Below are 26830 nucleotides of genomic sequence, written 5' to 3'. Positions count from 1 at the left end.
ATCATGACTAACACTTCAGTTGCATATCATGTTGCGGCATCATCACGCCCAGATACTATTTTGTGCAAGGACACTATTGGTGTGATCAAGGCGTTAGGCCTCGATCACACCTTTAGTGTTAGAGCTAAATTGTACGCAGCATCATCTGGAAATGTGTGCAACAAAAGTTCAACATTCACCTTCTGCTACTATTTCTGTCAAGCCGTCTATGCATATAGTTTTGACACATACTGTACGTTCGATAAATCCAACATATGCACCACACAGAACGCACTGCAACTGCCTCTGCAATGCAATGCTGCAAGACAAACACAACGTTCCATTGGATAGGAATGTACTTCTGATGTACCAAAATGCAATGATGTTGTTGGTGTGATCGATGTGAACAGTAACAGATCATATTGCCAAAAAACTTAACATAGTTTCCTACCCTCTTTGATATTGCTGCCCCAAAGATGTATGATTTAGAAGAATAGTAGAACCTTCTTGATGGGATAAAGGTCAGCAATTTTGGTCAGGGAGTTGGTCAGCCATGGTTTACCAGTGTTGTGATAAAATATTGGGTAAAATAATGAATTTCAAGAATTTATCTACAATGTATGTTTGTTAGCTAGCTAGCCAACCAGTTTTAGAAGAATGATTCCATAAATGTTTTTTAACTGCCAATGTGCCAACATTCCATTCAAACAATGCAGTCAATCCACAGATTATAATCATCATGGTTGCACAGATTATCAATTACTTTTTGGGTTTTGTAGACTCCTAAAATAAAATTCCCCATTGTAGATTTGACATTTATTCTCTAATGTATCCATTTGTTTATGTCATGACATCCATTGCACTCCCTGTGACTGTTAATTGAGGGCAATTAATTTCAATTCGGTATTATTGCACTCGGGTGCGGTGATGAAGTGAAAATATAATTGAATCCTCTGCGATGTGATTTTAGTATTTGCCTTATCGGCTTCCGTACGATGTCGTGGCGTTTCCTATCTTGCTGAATTAGTGTTAGCTTGTCAGCTACCAACAAAAATAGCTACAGCTGCTCGGATAAAATCTCTGACATTAGCTATCACCTTAAAGATAGGATATCTTTGATAGAATATATCAAAATGAGACGCGCAGGTTTGGGTAAGTTTCTGTTTTAGTCTATCGTTTTCAATGGAGAACGCTCATTCGGGCTAGTTAGCAGGCTGGCTAGTTCACGTATGTATAAATAACGGGCTAGCTAGCTACTACACTTACTGACCAACTTGTTTTGGTAATTGTTATCATGGTTGCATTATAGTTAACTAGTGAACTGTCTTTTACCTACTTAACGTTTAAGTTACATTTTATTGCGTAAGCGTGTGTACGTACTTAACACAGTTACCCACACTGATGCTACCTGACAGGCCTTCATAGGTAACGTTAGCTAGCTATTTCTAGTTTATTTAGCTAACGTAGATCAATGGTTTTGTACATCATGTCAAACAGGCGAAGGAGGACCTGGAAATTATGTGGCCAGCGGGTACAGCGCGTATGAAGAGGAAAATGAACACTTACAAGAGGGTCTGAGAGCCAAAGTCAGCGCCTTGAAACATGTAAGCATGTCAATGTGGGCAGGGCTCCAGGAAATTATATAATATGGGGTTTAGAGGTCTGGCTATCTCATATTGTTATCAAGTCCTCTGATTAACCTATTCCATGTTTGTCCTACAGCTGTCAATAGATATTGGAACCGAAGTGAAGTACCAGAACAAAATGTTGGATGATATGGTAAGGAAGTGAGACAGACAATGACTACTCTGCATAACTACACAACAGCTCAAGACCTATTCACACACATCTCACTTTCTGTACCCTCTTCTGCCAGATTGCACAAATGAAAAAATAAGTTGAGTTGGCATCATTTCACGATATTGCACAACAGATCGGCTATTTCACAGTGCAATTCATATCAGGACGGCAAAACATATCACTGGATTTATTGGTTTGTTCTTTTTCTGCTGACAGGACTCAGACTTTGACTCAACAGGTGGTTTGCTGGGGGCCACCATAGGGAGAGTGAAGCAGCTTTCCAGGGGAAGCCAGACCAAGCTCCTGTGCTACATGCTGCTCTTCTGCCTCTTCGTCTTTACCATCCTCTACTGGTTTATCAAACTGAGGTGATACGTTACAGGATGCCCCAGCTTTTCCCTCCCTGCCTCCTTCCACTGTCTGTGCCATAAGTCCGCCACTGGATCAGAAGACCAGGATGATGATGATCAAATCAAATGTTAAAATCAAATTGTCACACGTGCCGAATACAAGTGTAGACCTTACCGTCAAATGCTTACTTAGGAGCCCTTAACTAACAGTGTGACAATAGGGGGTAATAATGCATGGCTGTCATTCATTTTAGACAGCCCTGATGGAATGAATAGACACCGCCATAAGCTCATGATTGTAACGATGTCCATTAACGATGAGGTATATTCTAGGTTAATTTGTAACTGAGTGATCTAGTTCATCAGCGATCTGGTAAGGCTAAGCAGTAACATACAGTGCATTTGGGAAAGTATTCAGACCCCTTGACCTTTTCCACATTGTTACATTACAGCATTCTAAAATAGATTCAATTGTTTTTCATCAATCTAAACACTATCCCATACTGACAAAGAAACAACAGGTTTAGAAATCTTTGCAAATTCAATAAAAACAGATTACATTTACATATTCAGACCCTTTACTCAGTACTTTGTTGAAGCACCTTTGGCAGTGATTACAGCTTGGAGTCTTCCTTGGTATGACTCTACAAGCTTGGCACACCTGTATTTGGGGAGTTTCTCACATTCTTCTCTGCAGATCCTCTCAATCTCTTGTCAGGTTGAATGGGGAGCAACGCTGCACAGCTATTTTCAGGTCTCCAGAACTATTAGATCAAGTTCGGCCTCTGGCTAGGCCACTCAAGGACATTCAGAGACTTGTCCCGAAGCCACTCCTGCGTTGTCTAGGCTGTGTACCTTTGCCCCAGTCTGAGATCCTGAGCAGGTTTTCATCAAGGTTCTCTTCTGTTCATCTTACCCTCAATCCTGACTAGTCTCCCAGTCCCTGCTGCTGCCAGGGTTTTCTCCAGATGTGATGCTTGGCATTCAGGCCAAACAGTTCAATCTTGGGTTCATCAGACCAGAACATCTTGTTTCGTGGTCAGAGTCCTTTAGGTGCTTTTTGGCAAACTCCAAGTGGGCTGTCTTGTGCGTTTTACTGAGTTGTGGTTTTCGTCTGGCCACTCTACCATAAAGGCCTGATTGGTGGGGTGCTGCAGAGATGGTGGTTCTTCTGGAAGGTTCCCCCATCTCCACAGAGAAACTCTGGAGCTCTGTCAGTGACCATTGAGTTCTTCATCACCTCCCTGACCAAGGCCCCACTCCCATAATTGCTCAGTTTGACCAGGCTGCCAGCTCTAAGAAGAGTCTTGGTGGTTGGAACTTCTTCTATTTAAGAATGATGGAGGCCATTGTGTTCTTGGACATTCAATGCTGCAGACATTTTTTTGGTACCATTCCCAGGATCTGTGCCTTGAAACAATCCTGTCTCAGAGCTATAAGGACAATTCCTTCCTTGCTTTTTGCTCTAACATGCACTGTCAACTGTGGGACCTTATATAGACAAGTGTGTGCCTTTCCAGAATCATGTCCAATCAATTGAATTTACCACAGGTGGACTCCAATCAAGTTGTAGAAACATCTTGATGATCAATGGAAACAGGATGCACCTGAGCTCAATTTTGAGCCTCATAGCAGAAGGTCTGAATAAATAAGTTTTTTCTGTTTTTAATTTGTAATAAATTAGCAAAAATGTATTTTCACTTTGTCATTATGGGTATTGTGTATAGATTGATGAGGGGGAAAAAATAATTTAAGCCATTTTAGATTAAGGCTGTAACATTACACAGTGGGAAAAGTCAAGGGTTCTGAATACTTTATGAATGCACTGTATATATAAATGCGACTAAGCTCTCTAGGCTGAGTCACTGAGGAACTCTCCAGTGCATGATTCATAATGCTATTTGTATGCAAGTGTGATCGATGTCATGATCTCGAAGAGACTGCTTGATCCAGTGTGACACTTGACAGTTGATCAATAGTGCTCAACTGTAGAGTTCCACTATAAAAACACACCTTGTATATTTGTTTTGAGGAATAAATTTTAAGGGTACACTCTCCCTTCAAAACGTTTCTTATCCGGTCTACAGCGAACATTCATCTCCACCACGACACACTGTTCTCCCATGAACAACATTCATGTAAATGTGTTTTATATGTAAATAAACAAGATGTGTGTTTTGAATTTGACCCAGCGAGTAAGATTCAGTTCCCCACTTTCATTTTGTAGAAGTCAACATATTCAGGCTCAGTTGAGGTGCAGTGTTTAGTTTATTTTATACAAATAACGGTACATACTATTCATTGCATTCCTGAGACTATCTACAAAAATTGGACAGAATCTGTGCTGACAAAAGTTGATTTTGACATGGATTACAAATCCTTTCCACTTTACATTGAAAAGAACACACAATAATTATAAATTCACATCTACTGTAGGATGGGCTGTTTTCAATTGTTGTAAGGCAATGAATGGAACCGAAGTTATACTAAAGAATCTTATGCATCTTTCCCCAGGATGGAACTATGGAGGAGATATTTAAAAAAATGTTTCTGGCTGGCCCTGTAGTCCAGTACATGCATTATCATATGGTAAATGCAAAACTGCCCAATAGCCGTGACGAGTGGTTAAATGGATTAACTTAAGAGTTTATGAATTGCCCTTCAGTTCTTTGATTTCCAAGGCTGCATTAAATTCCAGAAAATGTTTATGTTCCTTCTGACCTTGTTCACTCCCCTTCACGGACTGGATAGGTGTAAGTAAAATGGCGTAAACTAAGTTGAGGTATCGCTACCACCTATCCAGTCATTATAGATAAGTGAAAGAAAAGGAACAATGAGGGGATTTGATTCATCTGTCCTGGGTAGGTGTGTTTTACACTGGGTGAAAGTTGATTCCATTCGTTTTGGAACCGGGCTGCCTCCCGGCGTGAGCCAGGTGCCCGGTTTCAAAGCCCACGGCGAAGTCGGCTCGAAACAAAAGCCACGTAATTACCACGTGGAGTAATGAGTAGGATTCTGTGTTTTCACATGCAAAAGTGATTGCTGTTGATAAAAACACTTTATCTGCCTTGTTTGAAAATTCTAACATTTATTTAATGGAAAGAGATGTTTCTGGACAACGTACCATGCTGCCTTGTTGTCAAAATGACAGAGTGGGGGAGATTACTGTTCAATTTGAGAAGAGTGCTCCTCCCTCACTGCTTTTGCCCGTTTATGTCACGGGCCATAGACTTGTGCCCAGCGGCTCAGCATAATCCAATCTGCCTAATGTTCTGGATTGACGTGTAGCACAAGGGAAAGAGACACTGGCACTGTGACATCAATTCTTGGCTGGGCCCTTGGGTTGGGTGTCCATGTACTTGCAGATGATTGACAGCATTACCTCATCAGCACCTCCTCCAATGAACAATAACCTGGCATCTCTGCGAATAAAAAAGAAAAGAAAAACAAATTAACACTGGGGTCGTTCAATGACAGTTATAGCCTCGGCCACATTCTTAAAAAACATGGAAACCACGTACTAGTTTTGTCCATGAAGTACGACAATGGGGACTATTTCTGATTAGATGCTTAAATTATTAAAGTTTCATTTCCTGAGCAAAATTACCAATCCGACCCAGAATGTTCATGGAATGAACTACTGTAGTAAAGTCAACATCACTGATGCGTAACTGTATTGACAAAAAAAAAAAATCAAATCAAATTGTATTTGTCACATGCGCCGAATACAACAGGTGTAGTAGACCTTACAGTGAAATGCTTACTTACAAGCCCTTAACCAACAATGCAGTTTTAAGAAAATACCACCAAAAAAAAGTAAGAAATAAGAATAACAAATAATTAAAGAGCACCAGTAAATAACAATAGCGGGGCTATATACAGGGGGTTCTGGTACAGAGTCAATGTGCAGGGGCACCGGTGTTGAGGTAATTGAGGTAATATGTACATGTAGGTAGAGTTATTAAAGTGACAATGCATAGATAATAACAGAGAGTTGGTTGCTCAACTGGTTTAGCCCAAATATGAATTTCCTCCGTACATTATCTATCTGCATATTGCACATGAACAGTGTTTGTACATAGAAAGGTTTTGTGGAAGTGATGAAACGGAGATCTTTTCAACTAACAGTGACAGTGACCCTTGACCCCCAGATGCCTATCATTGAATGTCTCAAATGGCACACTATTACCTAGTGCACTACTTTTTACCAGGGCCTATAGGGTTGCGTGCCACGTAATCGACTGTCATCGACTGACAAATTGCTATAACATAGATGTGGTTAGTTTATACTTAAAGTACCTATCCAGGCGTTAGCAACATCTAAGCTCTGAAACACAGCCCATGTCTCATTGCCTTGATTTGCCACATCAGTGTACAGTAGTAACAACGATACAGTAGTGGACTACTGTGAGAAGTAAACAGACCTTTACTGCATCATCTGACCAATGAAAGAACAGCATTCGACAGTGGCTCCATAAAACCCTTTTGGAGTTTGCTAACACTTAATTTGCATATCAGCTAATAAACAACTTATCATAGTTTATGCATGTAGCACTTGTTAATACATCCATGAACAAATTATATAATATAAATAATATGAACTTCATGAATGGTTAGCAAACAAAACATTTAGTAATGGCTTATGACAGGTTTATAAGCAGAACTTGTAACCTCCACATAAAGTGTCGCAGAGTTTATTCAGTTCTTTGACAAAGAGTTTGCTCCAAAATGCGTCAGGGAATTAAGCTGCCGTCCTGAACCTTCTTTTAGATTTTCTTCTTCTCCGCTCACCTGTAAAACCTGCTGACGAGGACATTGCTGGTGAAGCCCATTCCTCCCCAGTACTGCAGGCAGCTGTCCCCCACCTACCTGGACAGATGGCCTGCCTTCCGCTTAGCCATGGACGCCAGCTTAGTCACATCGTTGCCCTTGATGTACAGAGCTGGGGGGAGACAAGGAGAGGTTGGTGCCAAAAATGCAGCTTGTACATGTAGTTGTAATTCATTGATGTTGCTGTAAGTTTGTGGCTGTATCTAACATCTTTGGTGGTTTCCTTTCCTAAGTCCTTAGTGCTCACCCTCACCAATCGAGGCCTGTCAGATCAGTGTAGACGGACGGAATAGGAGAATCGGTACGTGGCCAATGGCCTCAGTCTGTGTCTGCCAAACAGATGCCTCTGACTCAACAGTGATTTCTATACCCGATGAGGCAATTAACAGCTGCACTAGTGCATTGAAACTACTGTCTGCAAAATTGGTTGCGCATTATTCAAACCCCACCAAAGGCCATGGCCCTAACAGTACTCTATGTGTCCAGTCTCTTGACCATTAGATTACGTGTTGTGTTACTGAACCATTGCAAACACTAGTAGGTCCAGCTAGCCTAAAGTTTACAGCTTACGACAGGGTTCCCCAACTGGCGACCCACGAGCTGAATTTGGTCCACGGGTGAATGTATTTGGCCCCCCAAGTTTTAGTTGTTGGACATAAAAGACTAAAAACACCAGCAAATCAGCTCCAAGTGATTTTAATTTTGGAAATCTGTTCCAAAGTATTCCCACGCATAATAGAGAAATATATGTGATCATATACAAATGTAATCAAGGTTTGAAATTATTATGTTTTAGTCAAATATTATATCTGTTTGGGCTTCATGTGGTCAATTTGCAGTCTACTAATTATTTGTAATTATGTTCCGGCCCCCTGACCATCCGCTCAAGAAAAAATCATCCCGCGCCGGGATCTAGTTGATGAACCTTGGCTTACATCATTTTGAATCGTATATACCCTGCACTTGTGAATATATTTATCTGGTTTGTGACAATCTGTGTGTATGCATTAAAAGGCCCAACCGCAAACAAAATTTCCCCATGGAAATCAGTCATAGTCCAAAATAGCACCCTATTCCCTATGTAGTGCACTACATTTCACAATTTCCCTATGTAGTGCACTACATTTGACCATAGCCCTATGGGTCCTGGTCAAAAGTAGTGCACTACATAGGGAATGAGGTGCCATTAGAGATGTAGTCATTACCTTATCTTGAATAGACCCACCTGTGGAGCGATGGAGGAGGGAACGCAGCAGCTCGATCTCTGTCTCCAGCTCAGCCAGTCTGAAGTGGACTGACTGGTGGTAGAGAACAGACATCTTGCAGATCTTCCTCTGTCTGGTGTACTGAATGGTGTCCTGGATGATGTTGTCCCTCATGGTTACAACTGAAGGGGAAATGAACAGTAAAATAGAGACATTTTTTGTTTACAAGCAAACGTCAGGTTTGAGAGGATTACAGTTGCATCACGACCTGGTACGGGAATTGGTCCGTCTATGACTGCAAGGCCCTCCAGCGGGTGGTTAATACGTCCCAGTACATCACTGGGACCATGCTCCCACCTATTCAGGAAATGTTCTCGAAACAATGCCTGAAGAAGGCCCACAGCATCATGAAGGACAAAACACACATCCCAGCCACGAGCTGTTCTCTCTCTTACTGTCGGGCAGATGGTATCAGAGCATGAGGTCTGATACCAACAGGCTCAGAGACAGTTTCTATCTACACTGAACAAAAAGCTTATTTCTCACAAATTGTGTGCACAAATTTGCTTACATCCTTGTTAGTGAGCATTTCTCCTTTGCCAAGATAATCCATCCACCTGACAGACGTGGCATATCAAGAATCTGATTAAACAGCATGATCATTACACAGGTGCAACTTGTGCTGGGGAAAATAAAAGGCCACTCTAAAATGTGCAGTTTTGTCACACAACACAATGCCAAAGATGACTCAAGTTTTGAGGGTGCATGTAATTGGCATGCTGACTGCAGGAATGTCCACCAGAGCTGTTGCCTTAGAATTGAATGTTAATTTCTCTACCATAAGCCGCCTTCAACGTCGTTTTAGAGAATTTGGCAGTACGTCCAACTGGCCTCACAACCGCAGACCACATGTAAAAACTGCAGTCCAGGACCTCCACATCTGGCTTCTTCACCTGCGGGATCATCTGAGACCAGCCACCCGGACAGCTGATGAAACTGTGGGTTTGCACAACCAAAGAATTTCTGCACAAACTGTCAGAAACCGTCTTCACCAGGGTCTTGACCTGACTGCAGTTAGGTGTCGTAACCAGCTTCAGTGGGCAAATGCTCACCTTCGATGGCGACTGGCACTCTGAAGAAGTGTGCTCTTCACGGATGAATCCCGGTTTCAACTGTACCAGGCAAATGGCAGATGTCAATTTTGTGAACAGAGTGCTCCATGGTGGCGGTGCGGATATGGTATGGGCAGACAAGATACGGAAAATGAACCCAATTGTATTTTAGCTATGGCAATTTGAATGCACAGAGATACTGTGACGAGATCCTGAGGCCCATTGTTGTGCCATTCATCCACCGCCATCACCTCATGTTTCAGCATGATAATGCACAGCCCCAAGTCGCAAGGATCTGTACACAATTCCTGGAAGCTAAAAATGTCCCAGTTCTTCCATGGCTTGCATACCACGGTTGAATGGCGGAAACCTGGTTACCAAGATTTCCCGGGATTTACCTCCCAAAATCACTCCCTTTTAAATAAATAACCACGAGAAACCGGTAAATTATAATAAATGATTTATATGAATAGCATGGCGTGAAATGGAACTGTTAAATTATATGCAATGTCTAAATCTGGTTTCTATATGGCCTCTGCATGATGAATCCTCAACGCTCAGGGTGGAGACAGAAAGCCCATCTCAGTATGGAGCACAATTCACAATGTCTGTCATCTTATCATGGTCACTTTTTTCTTGTGACAGGTAGGCCTATGCTACAGTAATATAAAGACAGAATGCGTGTCTAATTTACCCATCTCCATCTGACTTTATTTGTAAAGAAAATCTTTTGTTTTGTTTTAATCACTTGATTAACGTTGCTTTAAATCAGTGCACTCTCTCGCAGTCTTTGTCTCTCTCTCTCAACTCCATTCAAATTGCATCCAAAATAGATCATCCTGTTCTAGATTGATATATAGACATACGGTACCAGTTAAAAGTTTGGACACACCTACTCATTCCAGGGTTTTTCTAACACTATGAAGGAACACATATGGAATCATGTATTAACCAAAAAAGTGTTAAACAAATCAACATGTATTTTATATTTGAGATTCTTCAAAGTATCCATCCTTTGCCTTGATGACAGCTTTGCACATCTGCTGCACCAGAATCGTATGTGACATCTCGCTTTATCATGGTCTGAATGATGTGCTTAATTCCAGTCCATATAATACAGTATGATACAATATAGTTCAGTAATACAGTTCACACTCAAAAAGATTAGCCTATTGGAGCTAGTTTCATTTATTTACCCGAGCATATAGTTAGCTACATCTATGAACTTTTATGTTTTTCTGTCATATGTAACCTGTATCATTTATTCTATCCTATTGGATAATGGCACAATAATTTGGGCTTGGGCTCATTAAATGTATTTAATGTAGGACTCGTAAAATGTATTTAATGTACGGATGATCAGACTCAGGTAGCATCAGGCTTGAATTTTCGATCAAACCTCTATTCAAATACAGACACAGGCCTATTTATATGCTTTATAAGCTTTTGAATGACACTTCCGGTTTTGGAGGGAAATACCGGGTTACCTGGGAGAAAATGATTTATTCTCGGGATGGAACATGTAAAATACCTGGAAAATATTCAAGCCATGCTCACCAGACATGCTCAGCATACTCACCAGACATGTCACCCATTGAGTATGTTTGAAATGCTCTGGATTGACGTGTACGACAGCGTATTCCAGTTCCGCCAATAGCCAGCTACTTCGCAAGGTCAATTAATAGGATTGGGACAACATTCCACAGGCCTGATCAACTCTATGCGAAAGAGATGAGGCAAATGGTGGTCACACCAGATACTGACTGGTTTTCTTATCCACACCCCTACCTTTTTAGTTTTAGGTATCTGTGAACCACACATGCATGTCTGTATTCCAAGTGAAATCAGTAGATTAGGGCCTAATTTATTTATTTCAATTGGCTGATTTCCTTATATGAACTGTAACTCAGTAAAATCTTTGAAATTGTTGAATGTTGCATTCATATTTTTATTCAGTATACAAGCCATGAGACTCCTGAACACTTGAACTGGACTGACCAGCTGCTCTGATTCTCTGCACCTTAACACACATACACACACACACACACACACACACACACACACACACACACACACACACACACACACACACACACACACACACACACACACAAACACAAACACAAACACCACAACTGCTGCTACCAGAATTGATAAATAATTGCTAAATACTGCACAATTTAAACACCCTTCCCCAAAAGAAGTGTAAATATTGGACTATAAATTGTGACTCCTTGTATTATACTTGTGCTAAAATGTTTATTCAACTGAGACATTTACTTTATGTTCATATTCTTATATTTTATTATTTCTTATTGTTGTTGCATTGTTGAGAAGCAACCTGCAAGTAAGCATTTCGTTGAATGGTGTATACCATGTGTATCCCGTATACAAGACTAATACAATTTGAAACTTAATGTGTGCATTCCCGCACCAACAAGCTCTGTAGCAGGATAGCTAACGCTAAAGTCAGGACCTTGACAAACTTAACAATGAGTGAGTGATGACCACGAAAACGCACAAGACTGAAGGGGTTGGGGTAAATGGGGATGACACATTTCAGTTGAAAGCATTCAGTTGTACAACTGACTAAGTATCCCCCTTTCCCCTTTATAGCTATGTTCAACAAGTATATTATTCTGGCTTTACCTAGCTCTGTTAGTGACGTTTGACGTTTTTTCATTTTTTAAAGAACTAATGAACCTGATTTTGTCAGACAGCAGCTCTATAGAGATGATAACTTAGAATTAAATAATAAAGTCATCAAATAAAACAAATGTAACATACGCAACAACTGAAATATTTTATTAGTTTAAAGTTGTGAATAAACTGTGGTTAATAAGTGATAAGCAGCAATGGGCAGTCACTGCCATCATGGGACTTTTATTAATTGTTTTATTCTGTGTTGTTACATCATTCAACCCAAATAATGCATAGCGCATTTAATGTTTTTTAAAAATATCGAAATCAAACAACGTGATTTGCTCAGCACTACTTGCTAGCTTGCTAGGTAATCAACCTCTGATGCAGTGGTTCTCAATCCTCTCCGCGCGGACCCCCAGCCATTCTATGGATTTGATCTATTCCAGAGCGAGCACACCTGATTCAACTTGACAACTAATCATCAAACCCCTGATTAGATTAATCAGGTGAGCTACAGTAGTTCAGGGCTAATACAAAATTGTGAAAGTCTGGAGGTCCTAGAGGACAGATTTGAGTGCTTTGATGACATCTGCGATGATTACCTGTTTGATTACATGTTTGTTAACTTGCATGAGCTGCATTTGAAGTTGCATGTGATCGTATCCACTCCTAGGTAAACAAAGAGCTTTCTGATTCCAAACTGCGCGCACTATTTTTCATGATGCGGCCGGGAAACGGGTCTATATATATGTTGTTTGTCAATTGTATTACAGAGGGTGGAGCACGCAGAGGTTGTGATTAAGTTGGTGTGTGAGGAAGTTCATGTCCTATTTTTTCCCCTCTTTGTGTGAAACTAGTTTTAACTTAGAAGTGGGTGGATGTTACAAATCAACGAGCATATACAGATATAACTGTCAGTCTATATGTGTGTGTGTTTGTGTGTCTATATGTTTGTGTGTGTGTGTGTCTATATGTTTGTGTGTGTGTGTGTGTGTGTGTGTGTGTGTGTGTGTGTGTGTGTGTGTGTGTGTGTGTGTGTGTGTGTGTGTGTGTGTGTGTGTGTGTGTGTGTGTGTGTGTGTGTGTGTGTGTGTGTGTGTGTGTGTGTGTGTGTGTGTGTGTGTTTAGTGTAACAGTCAATGAATAGAAGGATAAGAAGCTACTCAGACTGATTGTTATCAAGCCCAGTCTAAATAATAATAGTAATTTGGTGGGTGCTTATATTTGTCCTATTTCGCACATATACAAGTGTGGTTTAATATGCATGTGTGAATTGGAATTGTGTTTTTTCCACATCCCACTCTCCCTGAGACACTGTCGGAGAGCGGGGTCATGGACAGGATCCGCCATTCAATGCAACCTAGGAGCAATTAGGGTTAAGTGTCTTGTTCAAGGGCACAGATTTTTCACCTTGGGATTCTAACTTTTCACTCTGGGATTCGAACCTTTCAGTTACTGGCCCAAAGCTCTAACCACTAGGCTACAGTACCTGCCGCCCCTCATCAGCGCCTCCTCTAGTAGACAGTAACCTGATGTCACGCGTATTAAAAAGAAAACAGAAAAGCGCAAATCGACAAATAACACTGGGATCATTCAATTACAGTTATTACCTTGGCCACATTCTTAAAAACCATGGAAACCACATGTATTTCGTCTATGAAGTGCGACAATGGGAACTCTTTTCCGATTAGATACCTAAATGAATTAGATTTCATTTCCTGAGCAAAATTACCAATCTGAATGTCCAGAATGTTCGTGGAATGAACTGTAAGTCAACTTTGCAGTGAAAAAACAAATGTTGTGTAACTGTATTGACTCTGATGTTTCTGAACTGGTTTACCCTGGCTATGAACTTCCTTCTTTTGTCACACTAGCTGACATGCGGAAACCCTTTGAACCCATTATGAAAAATTACGTTTGGATTAAGTTTCAAATTGACAACGTCTCTCCTTGAACTAGAAACACTTTAAGGAATACCGGAAAACCCCCACAGACGGAAAGACAGAGTAGAGTATTGGTAGGAAGCAGAGAGAGAGGCAGAGTGGGGGAGGGAGGAAAGAAACAGGACTGAATTGGAGAGGTTTGCTTACTATTGCCCACCGCCCAAAGTCTCTCTTCCTGGAACTGCAGCATCTGATATGTGAAGCCCATCCCCTCCTGACCAATGAGGTTCTTGCAGGGCACGTGCACGTCATCGAAGAAGACTTCAGCTGTGTCGGAAGACATCCCCATCTTGTCGATCTTGCGGGCGATGTGAACCCCTGCGAGGGAAATAACGAAGAGAGAGACGGAGCATCATCATGTGGGTCTTGGATGGGACACCAGAAGCTATGCGCTAGCTCCCTAATGGAATAACACAGCAGAGTTAAATGACAATGTCACACTGCCAGTCGGTGCCGGGTTGGTTCCTCTGGGGGTCGAGGCAGCAGGCAGGGCACTCTGGCGTCACCCCAGGTGAGCCTGCACCACTTTCATCCAGAGCCCTCTGTTGTACACCTGTTTGTGCATGTAAAATTTCCTGAGTTTTCCCTGCATTCCCAGCACAAGGCGCTCGTCGATTCAGGTGCGACTGGGAATTTTATTGACAGAGCATTCGCCCATAGTTTAGGGATCCCCATTGTTCCAGTGGTTAGGCCCTTCCCAGTTCACGCTCTGGACAGTCGACCATTAGGGTCCTGGTTGATTAGGGAGGCCACCACTCCCCTGGGTATGGTGACACAGGGGGGTCACGAGGAGAGAATCAGTCTCTTCCTCATTGTCTCTCCTGCGTTTCCCGTGGTACTTGGCCTTCCCTGGTTAGCTCGTCATGACCCCACCATTTCATGGCAACAGAGGGCTCTCACGAAGTGGTCGCGGGAGTGCTTGGGGAGGTGTTTAGGGGTTTCCGTTGGTGCTACTGCGGTGGAAAGTCCAGACCTGGTCTCCACCATGCGCATCCCCCTTGAATAAGCCGATTTGGCTCCCGCCTTCTCCAAAAAGAAGGCGACTCAATTACCACCCCATTGACGGGGGGATTGTGCGATAAATCTCCTGGTAGACGCCACACTTCCCAGGAGTCACGTGTATCCCCTGTATCCCCAGGCGGAGACGGCGGCTATGGAAACATGTGTCTCCGAATCCCTGCGTCAGGGATACGTTCGGTCCTCCGCTTCACCCGCCTCCTCAAATATTTTTTTTTGTGAAGAAGAAGGAGGAAGGTCTGCGCCCGTGTATTGACTATCGAGGTCTAAACCAGATCACTGTAGAGTTACCCGCTACCTCTCATAGCCACAGCGATTGAGCCAATGCACGGGGCGCGCTTCTTCACCAAACTAGATCTCAGGAGCGCTTACAACCTGGTGCGCATCCGGGAGGGAGACGAGTGGAAGACGGCTTTCAGTACTACCTCAGGCCATTATGATTACCTTGTCATGCCGTATGGGTTGATGAATGCTCCATCAGTCTTCCAAGCCTTTGTAGACGAGATTTTCAGGCAGCTACACGGGCAGGGTGTAGTGGTGTATATTGATGACATTCTGATATACTCTGCTACACGCGCCGAGCATGTGTCCCTGGTGCGCAGGGTAATTGGTAATCTGTTGGAGCATGACCTGCACGTCAAGCCTGAGAAATGCCTGGTCTTCCATCAGTCCGTCTCCTTTCTAGGGTACCGCATTTCCACCTCAGGGGTGGACATAGAGAGTGACTGCATTTCAGCCATGCGTAATTGGCCGACTCCCACCATGGTAAAGGAGATGCAGCAGTTTCTAGGGTTTGCCAATTACTACCGGAGGTTTATCCGGGGTTTTGGTCAGGTAGCGGCTCCGATTACCTCACTGCTGAAGGGGGGACCGGTACGTTTGCGGTGGTAGGTTGAGGCGGACAGGGCTTTTGGTCACCTAAGAGCTCTGTTTATCTTGGCTCCCGTGCTGGCCCATCCGGATCCCTCTTTGGCGTTCATAGTGGAGGTGGACGTGTCCGAGGCTGGGATAGGAGCCGTGCTCTCTCAGCACACAGGCACGCCACCGAAGCTCCGCCCCTGTGCCTTCTTCTTGAGGAAGCTTAGCCCGGCGGAGCGAAACTATGATGTGGGGGATCGGGAGCTGTTGGCTGTGGTCAAGGCTTTGAAGGCGTGGAGACATTGGCTTGAGGGGGCTAAACACCCTTTTCTCATCTGGACTAACCACTGCAACCTGGAGTACATTCGGGCAGCGAGGAGACTGAATCCTCGTCAGGCAAGGTGAGCCATGTTTTTTTACCTGCTTTGTTTTCACTCTTTCCTACAGACCAGGTTCCCAAAATGTGAAGGCAGACGCACTGTCCCGGCTGTATGACACAGAGGAGCGGCCCATGGATCATACTCCCATACTCCCGGCCTCCTGCCTGGTAGCGCCGGTAGTGTGGGAGCTGGACGCGGACATTGAGCAGGCGTTACGTGCAGAGCCCGCTCCCCTCCAGTGTCCCGCTGGGCGTCTGTTCGTTCCATCTACTGTCCGTGACCGGTTGATCTACTGGGCCCACACGTCACCCTCCTCTGGATATCCTGGGATCGGTCGGACGGTGAGCTGTTTGAGTGGGAAGTACTGGTGGCCTACCTTGGCCAAGGACGTGAGGGTTTATGTCTCCTCCTGCTCGGTGTGCGCCCAGTGTAAGGCTCCTAGGCACCCGCCCAGAGGGAAGCTATACCCCTTACCCGTTCCACAACGGCCTTGGTCGCACCTGTCGGTGGATTTTCTTACCGATCTCCCCCCTCACCGGGAAACACCACGAAAACCAGCGCAGACCGCCACCGCAGTGATACCCCGGTGTTCGCACCGGGGGACCGGATATGGCTCTTGACCCGAAACCTGCCCCTCCGCCTGCACTGCCGGAAGCTGGGTCCGTGGTTTGTGGGGCCATTTAAAGTCCTGAGGAGAGTGAACGAGGTTAGTTACAGGTTACAGCTTCCTCCCGATTACCGTATTATCCTCTCGTTTCATGTGTCTCTCCTCAGGCCGGTGGTGGCTGGCCCGCTCCAGGAGTCTGAGGTGCGGGAGGTTCCCCGGCGTACTCCGTTCGCTCCATACTGGATTCGAGGCATCAGGCGAGGGGCATGCGAGGGGCCTGCTTTTGCCTTTGGCGGGAGTGTCGTTACGCAGTTGAGTCCGACTGTTTTCCTTCTGCCAAATAAAGTGTGCCTGTTCACTCATCTCTGCTCTCCTGCACCTGACTTCAGTTAACCAATTGCGCACACTGTTGACACTTGTGGTATACCTTGAATTTAAAATGGATTCAATTGTGATTTTGTTGGTCACTGGCCTGAGAGAGAGAGAGAGAGAGAGAGAGAGAGAGAGAGAGAGAGAGAGAGAGAGAGAGAGAGAGAGAGCACCATGGGAGATGGCTAATCTGTTAATCAATAGGCTGCTTTTGGACTGTACTCTTAATAGATGTAATTCTAATTCCAGTTTGTCAGTTCCAGTTTTATCCTGATCCATGGAGCCACAGTTTAAAAACAGAGAATATTAGAAACAGATCATCTTGGATCCATGACACTGTATGATCTAAACCCAATATGACGCCAAGTTCTATAGAATAACCTTTTCCAAACAACTGTGATCCACCCACTTTTCCTGTCACGACTTCCGCCAAAGTCGGCTCCTCTCCTTGTTCGGGTGACGTTCGGCGATCGACGTCACCGGCTTTCTAGCCACCACCGCTCCATTTTTCATCTTTCCATTTGTTTTGTCTTGTTCCATACACACCTGGTTTACATTCCCTAATCATACTGAATGTATTTAGTCCTCTGTTCCCCTACTTGTCTTTGTTTGTAATTGTTTATTGTTAGATGGTGTTTTGTCTGGCGCTATACTTTATTATTGTTTCCGTGTTATTTTGGCACGTAGATTTTTCATGTATGTCATTTATGGAATGGAATTAAAGTGCGCCTATTTATTTGACTCTGCTTTCCTGCACCTGACTTCGCCTCCTTATACGCTCCTAACATTTCCGACCTGAGTGGTTGAGTTCTTACTGAGAATCCGCTTTAGGGGAAGCGGAAGTCAGGCCATAATAAAAGACTAGTGGGATAGTAAATTAAGGCAATTTACTAGCAACATCGGAACCGGCTCCCACTTCACTCACTCCCAGACAGGCCACTTTGTCTCCCATTATGGAGGGCAGCAGAAACTCCTTCTTCAGCTCTTCAGAGCCAAACCTACAGTACCACAACACACAGAGACAGTGGTGTTGAAGAGCTGTTCAAGTAACTGTTCCGGTAGACTTCCAGTCATTGCTCTAATGCAGAATCTCACAAACTACCTTCAACTTCTTCAAACTGCACGTGGAGATATACAAATGGAATTCATTAGTTTATCTTAGTAAAAAGCGGGCTTAATTGCCAAAATCTCCCACTATCCCTTTAAGCTTATTTTGCTATGTACAATGAATAGCTGATTGACTCATTATGAATAACATGATCTATGTATTTAAACATCTGTATTAGAATACTTCTAGAAGTCACTGAGCCCTAGTTTTGGATTGTTGGTGTTGCATGTTGAAACTCAGATGAGTAGGTCGTCTGTAATATTGTCTTCACAAAAGCTTGACTTTATATATGTTTATGTGTGTGTAATAAATAGAGGCTAATTACCATAGAGATTAAAATAAACATTCTTCATTTGCTCATAAAGAAAACAGCATGCCTATGTGCCAGATGGGTGCAGTATATACAGGCCTAGGCCTCCATACTCTGCACAGCACACATAAACACAAACACCCTCTTATAGGAATAGTTCAGCCCGGACACATAACATACAAACACCCTCTTAAAGGGATTGTTCACCCAGGACACATAACACACAAACACCCTCTTAAAGGGATCGTTCACCCAGGACACATAACACACAAACACCCTCTTAAAGGGATCGTTCACCCAGGACACATAAACACAAACACCCTCTTAAAGGGATCGTTCACCCAGGACACATAACACACAAACACCCTCTTAAAGGGATCGTTCACCCAGGACACATAACATACAAACACCCTCTTAAAGGGATAGTTCACCCACATTAGAAAATACATATTTGTTGTCTTTACCCTGTAAGCAGTCTATGGACATTGTAAGACAGCAAGCCCTGCTTTTAGTTCACCGAGCCACTGTCTCCAAATGCTAACATTTGAGCATTTGCGGCACAAATCCAATGCTAGATTAGCATATTTCGTGTTTCTTGTCCAAATCACCTTAAAGTAACTTAATTGCACTATGCAAACAATGAAATATACTTTAGCATATCCTAGTAACCTGGGTGACCGGCAACCTAATAAGCAAGGCTTGGAATGTATTTAAATGTGAACATATTCAATGAAAGTAGCTGTAAAGTGATGCAGAAAATAGAATACATTCAAAAGGATTTCTGTTTTTCTTGAAGAGTATAAGATCATTGGTGTATCATGACAGTTATGTAAATTGCCCTTTCAGGTAAAACATCAGGGCTTTAAAGATTCTGACCAAATTCACATTCACATCACAATGTGAGTCTAAGAAGCGGTAGATCTGTTCTATGTACGCTTTTTCTATGCTTCCCGTTCTTAAGTTTAATAAAATTGTCTTTTACCTTAGGTTTTGTACACCAGCTTCAAACTGCCGAACATGCAATATTTTAGTTATTGAAAATATATTTAATAGTGGTTTAGATGGTACAATGATCCTCTACACTATACATTGCTTGTTTTGTCACATACAGTGGGGAGAAGAAGTATTTGATACACTGCCGATTTTGCAGGTTTTCCTACTTACAAAGCATGTAGAGATCTGTCATTTTTATCATAGGTACACTTCAACTGTGAGAGACGGAATCTAAAACAAAAATCCAGAAAATCACATTGTATGATTTTTAAGTAATTAATTTGCATTTTATTGCATGACATAAGTATTTGATACATCAGAAAAGCAGAACTTAATATTTGGTACAGAAACCTTTGTTTGCAATTACAGAGATCATACGTTTCCTGTAGTTCTTGACCAGGTTTGCACACACTGCAGCAGGGATTTTGGCCCACTCCTCCATACAGACCTTCTCCAGATCCTTCAGGTTTCGGGGCTGTCGCTGGGCAATACGGACTTTCAGCTCCCTCCAAAGATTTTCTATTGGGTTCAGGTCTGGAGACTGGCTAGGCCACTCCAGGACCTTGAGATGCTTCTTACGGAGCCACTCCTTAGTTGCCCTGGCTGTGTGTTTCGGGTCGTTGTCATGCTGGAACACCCAGCCACGACCCATCTTCAATGCTCTTACTGAGGGAAGGAGGTTGTTGGCCAAGATCTCACGATACATAGCCCCTTCCATCCTCCCCTCAATACGGTGCAGTCGTCCTGTCCCCTTTGCAGAAAAGCATCCCCAAAGAATGATGTTTCCACCTCGTGCTTCACGGTTGGGATGGTGTTCTTGGGGTTGTACTCATCCTTCTTCTTCCTCCAAACACGGCGAGTGGAGTTTAGACCAAAAAGCTCTATTTTTGTCTCATCAGACCACATGACCTTCTCCCATTCATCCTCTGGATCATCCAGATGGTCATTGGCAAACTTCAGACGGGCCTGGACATGCGCTGGCTTGAGCAGGGGGACCTTGCGTGCGCTGCAGGATTTTAATCCATGATGGCGTAATGTGTTACTAATGGTTTTCTTTGAGACTGTGGTCCCAGCTCTTTTCAGGTCATTGACCAGGTCCTGCCGTGTAGTTCTGGGCTGATCCCTCACCTTCCTCATGATCATTGATGCCCCATGAGGTGAAATCTTGCATGGAGCCCCAGACCAAGGGTGATTGACCGTCATCTTGAACTTCTTCCATTTTATTCAGTATACAAGCCATGAGACTCCTGAACACTTGAACTGGACTGACCAGCTGCTCTGATTCTCTGCACCTTAACACACACACACACACACACACACACACACACACACACACACACACACACACACACACACACACACACACACACACACACACACACACACACACACACACACACACACAAACACAAACACACACATCACAACTGCTGCTACCAGAATTGATAAATAATTGCTAAATACTGCACAATTTAAACACCCTTCCCCAAAAGAAGTGTAAATATTGGACTATAAATTGTGACTCCTTGTATTATACTTGTGCTAAAATGTTTATTCAACTGAGACATTTACTTTATGTTCATATTCTTATATTTTATTATTTCTTATTGTTGTTGCATTGTTGAGAAGCAACCTGCAAGTAAGCATTTCGTTGAATGGTGTATACCATGTGTATCCCGTATACAAGACTAATACAATTTGAAACTTAATGTGTGCATTCCCGCACCAACAAGCTCTGTAGCAGGATAGCTAACGCTAAAGTCAGGACCTTGACAAACTTAACAATGAGTGAGTGATGACCACGAAAACGCACAAGACTGAAGGGGTTGGGGTAAATGGGGATGACACATTTCAGTTGAAAGCATTCAGTTGTACAACTGACTAAGTATCCCCCTTTCCCCTTTATAGCTATGTTCAACAAGTATATTATTCTGGCTTTACCTAGCTCTGTTAGTGACGTTTGACCTTTTTTCATTTTTTAAAGAACTAATGAACCTGATTTTGTCAGACAGCAGCTCTATAGAGATGATAACTTAGAATTAAATAATAAAGTCATCAAATAAAACAAATGTAACATACGCAACAACTGAAATATTTTATTAGTTTAAAGTTGTGAATAAACTGTGGTTAATAAGTGATAAGCAGCAATGGGCAGTCACTGCCATCATGGGACTTTTATTAATTGTTTTATTCTGTGTTGTTACATCATTCAACCCAAATAATGCATAGCGCATTTAATGTTTTTTAAAAATATCGAAATCAAACAACGTGATTTGCTCAGCACTACTTGCTAGCTTGCTAGGTAATCAACCTCTGATGCAGTGGTTCTCAATCCTCTCCGCGCGGACCCCCAGCCATTCTATGGATTTGATCTATTCCAGAGCGAGCACACCTGATTCAACTTGACAACTAATCATCAAACCCCTGATTAGATTAATCAGGTGAGCTACAGTAGTTCAGGGCTAATACAAAATTGTGAAAGTCTGGAGGTCCTAGAGGACAGATTTGAGTGCTTTGATGACATCTGCGATGATTACCTGTTTGATTACATGTTTGTTAACTTGCATGAGCTGCATTTGAAGTTGCATGTGATCGTATCCACTCCTAGGTAAACAAAGAGCTTTCTGATTCCAAACTGCGCGCACTATTTTTCATGATGCGGCCGGGAAACGGGTCTATATATATGTTGTTTGTCAATTGTATTACAGAGGGTGGAGCACGCAGAGGTTGTGATTAAGTTGGTGTGTGAGGAAGTTCATGTCCTATTTTTTCCCCTCTTTGTGTGAAACTAGTTTTAACTTAGAAGTGGGTGGATGTTACAAATCAACGAGCATATACAGATATAACTGTCAGTCTATATGTGTGTGTGTTTGTGTGTCTATATGTTTGTGTGTGTGTGTGTCTATATGTTTGTGTGTGTGTGTGTGTGTGTGTGTGTGTGTGTGTGTGTGTGTGTGTGTGTGTGTGTGTGTGTGTGTGTGTGTGTGTGTGTGTGTGTGTGTGTGTGTGTGTGTGTGTGTGTGTGTGTGTGTGTGTGTGTGTTTAGTGTAACAGTCAATGAATAGAAGGATAAGAAGCTACTCAGACTGATTGTTATCAAGCCCAGTCTAAATAATAATAGTAATTTGGTGGGTGCTTATATTTGTCCTATTTCGCACATATACAAGTGTGGTTTAATATGCATGTGTGAATTGGAATTGTGTTTTTTCCACATCCCACTCTCCCTGAGACACTGTCGGAGAGCGGGGTCATGGACAGGATCCGCCATTCAATGCAACCTAGGAGCAATTAGGGTTAAGTGTCTTGTTCAAGGGCACAGATTTTTCACCTTGGGATTCTAACTTTTCACTCTGGGATTCGAACCTTTCAGTTACTGGCCCAAAGCTCTAACCACTAGGCTACAGTACCTGCCGCCCCTCATCAGCGCCTCCTCTAGTAGACAGTAACCTGATGTCACGCGTATTAAAAAGAAAACAGAAAAGCGCAAATCGACAAATAACACTGGGATCATTCAATTACAGTTATTACCTTGGCCACATTCTTAAAAACCATGGAAACCACATGTATTTCGTCTATGAAGTGCGACAATGGGAACTCTTTTCCGATTAGATACCTAAATGAATTAGATTTCATTTCCTGAGCAAAATTACCAATCTGAATGTCCAGAATGTTCGTGGAATGAACTGTAAGTCAACTTTGCAGTGAAAAAACAAATGTTGTGTAACTGTATTGACTCTGATGTTTCTGAACTGGTTTACCCTGGCTATGAACTTCCTTCTTTTGTCACACTAGCTGACATGCGGAAACCCTTTGAACCCATTATGAAAAATTACGTTTGGATTAAGTTTCAAATTGACAACGTCTCTCCTTGAACTAGAAACACTTTAAGGAATACCGGAAAACCCCCACAGACGGAAAGACAGAGTAGAGTATTGGTAGGAAGCAGAGAGAGAGGCAGAGTGGGGGAGGGAGGAAAGAAACAGGACTGAATTGGAGAGGTTTGCTTACTATTGCCCACCGCCCAAAGTCTCTCTTCCTGGAACTGCAGCATCTGATATGTGAAGCCCATCCCCTCCTGACCAATGAGGTTCTTGCAGGGCACGTGCACGTCATCGAAGAAGACTTCGGCTGTGTCGGAAGACATCCCCATCTTGTCGATCTTGCGGGCGATGTGAACCCCTGCGAGGGAAATAACGAAGAGAGAGACGGAGCATCATCATGTGGGTCTTGGATGGGACACCAGAGGCTATGCGCTAGCTCCCTAATGGAATAACACAGCAGAGTTAAATGACAATGTAAACCCTTGGTTTTAGGACACTGGCATCTGCCAAGAGCACTGAAAATTGGAGTAAACAGACGTACTATATTACAAAAATGTAATTCCACATTTTCTTGTTGTCACGACTTACGCCGAAGTCGGCTCCTCTCCTTGTTTGGGCGGTGCTCGGCGGTCGACGTCATCGGTCTTCTAGCCATCGCCGCTCCACCTTTCATTTTCCATTTGTTTTGTCTTGTTTTTCCGCACACTTGTTTTACATCCCCTCATCACTCTACATGTATATTATCCTCTGTTCCCTCCATGTCTGAATGGTGAACGCCTCTTCCACCTGAGGCATGGGACGAGGAGCGCCCAGGAGTTCATCCTGGAATTTCGGACCCTGGCCGCCGTCGATGGATGGAATGACAGGGCCCTTATCGACCACTACCGCTGCAGCCTGCGCGAAGATGCAGGGATACCACCCTCACCTTCGACCAGCTGGTGGACCTGTTAATTCGGTTGGATAACCTGCTGGTCACCCACGGACGTCCAGAGAGGGCTCTGCTGGTTCTCTGTCCCAGCACCACCGCTCCGGTGCCTATGGAGCTGGGATGTGCTGCGCTCAGGGAGGCCGGAGGAGGGGCCTTCACGTGCACCATCTGTGGCCGCAGAGGTCACACTGCCAGTCGGTGCCGGGTTGGTTCCTCTGGGGGTCGAGGCAGCAGGCAGGGCACTCTGGCGTCACCCCAGGTGAGCCTGCACCACTTTCATCCAGAGCCCTCTAGTGTACACCTGTTTGTGCATGTAAAAAGAGTTTTCCCTGCATTCCCAGCATAAGGCGCTCGTCGATTCAGGTGCGGCTGGGAATTTTATTGACAGAGCATTCGCCCATAGTTTAGGGATCCCCATTGTTCCAGTGGTTAGGCCCTTCCCAGTTCACGCTCTGGACAGTCGACCATTAGGGTCCTCGTTGATTAGGGAGGCCACCACTCCCCTGGGTATGGTGACGCAGGGGGGTCACGAGGAGAGAATCAGTCTCTTCCTCATTGTCTCTCCTGCATTTCCCGTGGTACTTGGCCTTCCCTGGTTAGCTCGTCATGACCCCACCATTTCATGGCAACAGAGGGCTCTCACGGGGTGGTCGCGGGAGTGCTTGGGGAGGTGTTTAGGGGTTTCCGTTGGTGCTACTGCGGTGGAAAGTCCAGACCAGGTCTCCACCATGCGCATCCCCCCTGAATATGCCGATTTGGCTCTCGCCTTCTCCAAAAAGAAGGCGACTCAATTACCACCCCATTGACGGGGGGATTGTGCGATAAATCTCCTGGTAGACGCCACACTTCCCAGGAGTCACGTGTATCCCCTGTCACAGGCGGAGACGGCGGCTATGGAAACATGTTGCTCCGAATCCCTGCGTCAGGGATACATTCGGTCCTGCGCCTCACCCGCCTCCTCAAATTGTTTTTTTTGTGAAGAAGAGGGAGGGAGGTCTGCGCCCGTGTATTGACTATCGAGGTCTAAACCAGATCACTGTAGAGTTACCCGCTACCTCTCATGGCCACAGCGATTGAGCCAATGCACGGGGCGCGCTTCTTCACCAAACTAGATCTCAGGAGCGCTTACAACCTGGTGCGCATCCGGGAGGGAGACGAGTGGAAGACGGCTTTCAGTACTACCTCAGGCCATTATGATTACCTTGTCATGCCGTATGGGTTGATGAATGCTCCATCAGTCTTCCAAGCCTTTGTAGACGAGATTTTCAGGCAGCTACACGGGCAGGGTGTAGTGGTGTATATTGATGACATTCTGATATACTCTGCTACACGCGCCGAGCATGTGTCCCTGGTGCGCAGGGTAATATGTAATCTGTTGGAGCATGACCTGCACGTCAAGCCTGAGAAATGCCTGGTCTTCCATCAGTCCGTCTCCTTCCTAGGGTACCGCATTTCCACCTCAGGGGTGGAGATAGAGAGTGACTGCATTTCAGCCGTGCGTAATTGGCCGACTCCCACCACAGTAAAGGAGATGCAGCAGTTTCTAGGGTTTGCCAATTACTACCGGAGGTTTATCCGGGGTTTTGGTCAGGTAGCGGCTCCGATTACCTCACTGCTGAAGGGGGGACCGGTACGTTTGCGGTGGTAGGTTGAGGCGGACAGGGCTTTTGGTCACCTAAGAGCTCTGTTTATCTTGGCTCCCGTGCTGGCCCATCCGGATCCCTCTTTGGCGTTCATAGTGGAGGTGGACGCGTCCGAGGCTGGGATAGGAGCCGTGCTCTCTTAGTGCTCGGGTACGCCACCGAAGCTCCGCCCCTGTGCCTTCTTCTTGAGGAAGCTCAGCCCGGCGGAGCGAAACTATGATGTGGGGGACCGGGAGCTGTTGGCTGTGGTCAAGGCTTTGAAGGCGTGGAGACATTGGCTTGAGGGGGATAAACACCCTTTTCTCATCTGGACTAACCACTGCAACCTGGAGTACATTCGGGCAGCGAGGAGACTGAATCCTCGTCAGGCAAGGTGAGCCATGTTTTTTACCTGCTTTGTTTTCACTCTTTCCTATAAACCAGGTTCCCAAAATGTGAAGGCAGACGCACTGTCCCGGCTGTATGACACAGAGGAGCGGCCCATGGATCATACTCCCATACTCCCGGCCTCCTGCCTGGTAGCGCCGGTAGTGTGGGAGCTGGACGCGGACATTGAGCAGGCGTTACGTGCAGAGCCCGCTCCCCTCCAGTGTCCCGCTGGGCGTCTGTTCGTTCCATCTACTGTCCGTGACCGGTTGATCTACTGGGCCCACACGTCACCCTCCTCTGGATATCCTGGGATCGATCGGACGGTGAGCTGTTTGAGTGGGAAGTACTGGTGGCCTACCTTGGCCAAGGACGTGAGGGTTTATGTCTCCTCCTGCTCGGTGTGCGCCCAGTGTAAGGCTCCTAGGCACCCGCCCAGAGGGAAGCTATACCCCTTACCCGTTCCACAACGGCCTTGGTCGCACCTGTCGGTGGATTTTCTTACCGATCTCCCCCCTCACCGGGAAACACCACGATCCTGGTCGTTGTGGATCGGTTCTCTAAGTCCT

The 26830-nt window shown here is 44.4% G+C and overlaps 1 protein-coding gene and 1 pseudogene across 1 annotated transcript; one reads left to right on the top strand and one right to left on the bottom strand.

Annotated features, from left to right (window-relative positions):
* Positions 1-951: 951 nt before the first annotated feature.
* Positions 952-4316, top strand: LOC129830833 (BET1 homolog). The gene is made up of 4 exons (XM_055893600.1): positions 952-1131; positions 1477-1583; positions 1702-1758; positions 1996-4316. The coding sequence occupies exons 1-4, from the start codon at positions 1113-1115 to the stop codon at positions 2149-2151; spliced, it is 339 nt and encodes a 112-aa protein (XP_055749575.1). The 5' UTR covers positions 952-1112; the 3' UTR covers positions 2152-4316.
* A 78-nt stretch (positions 4317-4394) lies between these two features.
* The window catches only part of LOC129830525 (probable acyl-CoA dehydrogenase 6), a 43536-nt pseudogene continuing 21100 nt past the window's right edge, over positions 4395-26830 (bottom strand).

The sequence above is a fragment of the Salvelinus fontinalis genome, chromosome 32, assembly GCF_029448725.1.
Source record: "Salvelinus fontinalis isolate EN_2023a chromosome 32, ASM2944872v1, whole genome shotgun sequence".
NCBI classification, from domain to species: domain Eukaryota; kingdom Metazoa; phylum Chordata; class Actinopteri; order Salmoniformes; family Salmonidae; genus Salvelinus; species Salvelinus fontinalis.
Note: the sequence above shows the minus strand (reverse complement) of the source record. Positions and strands in the feature narration are given on the sequence as shown.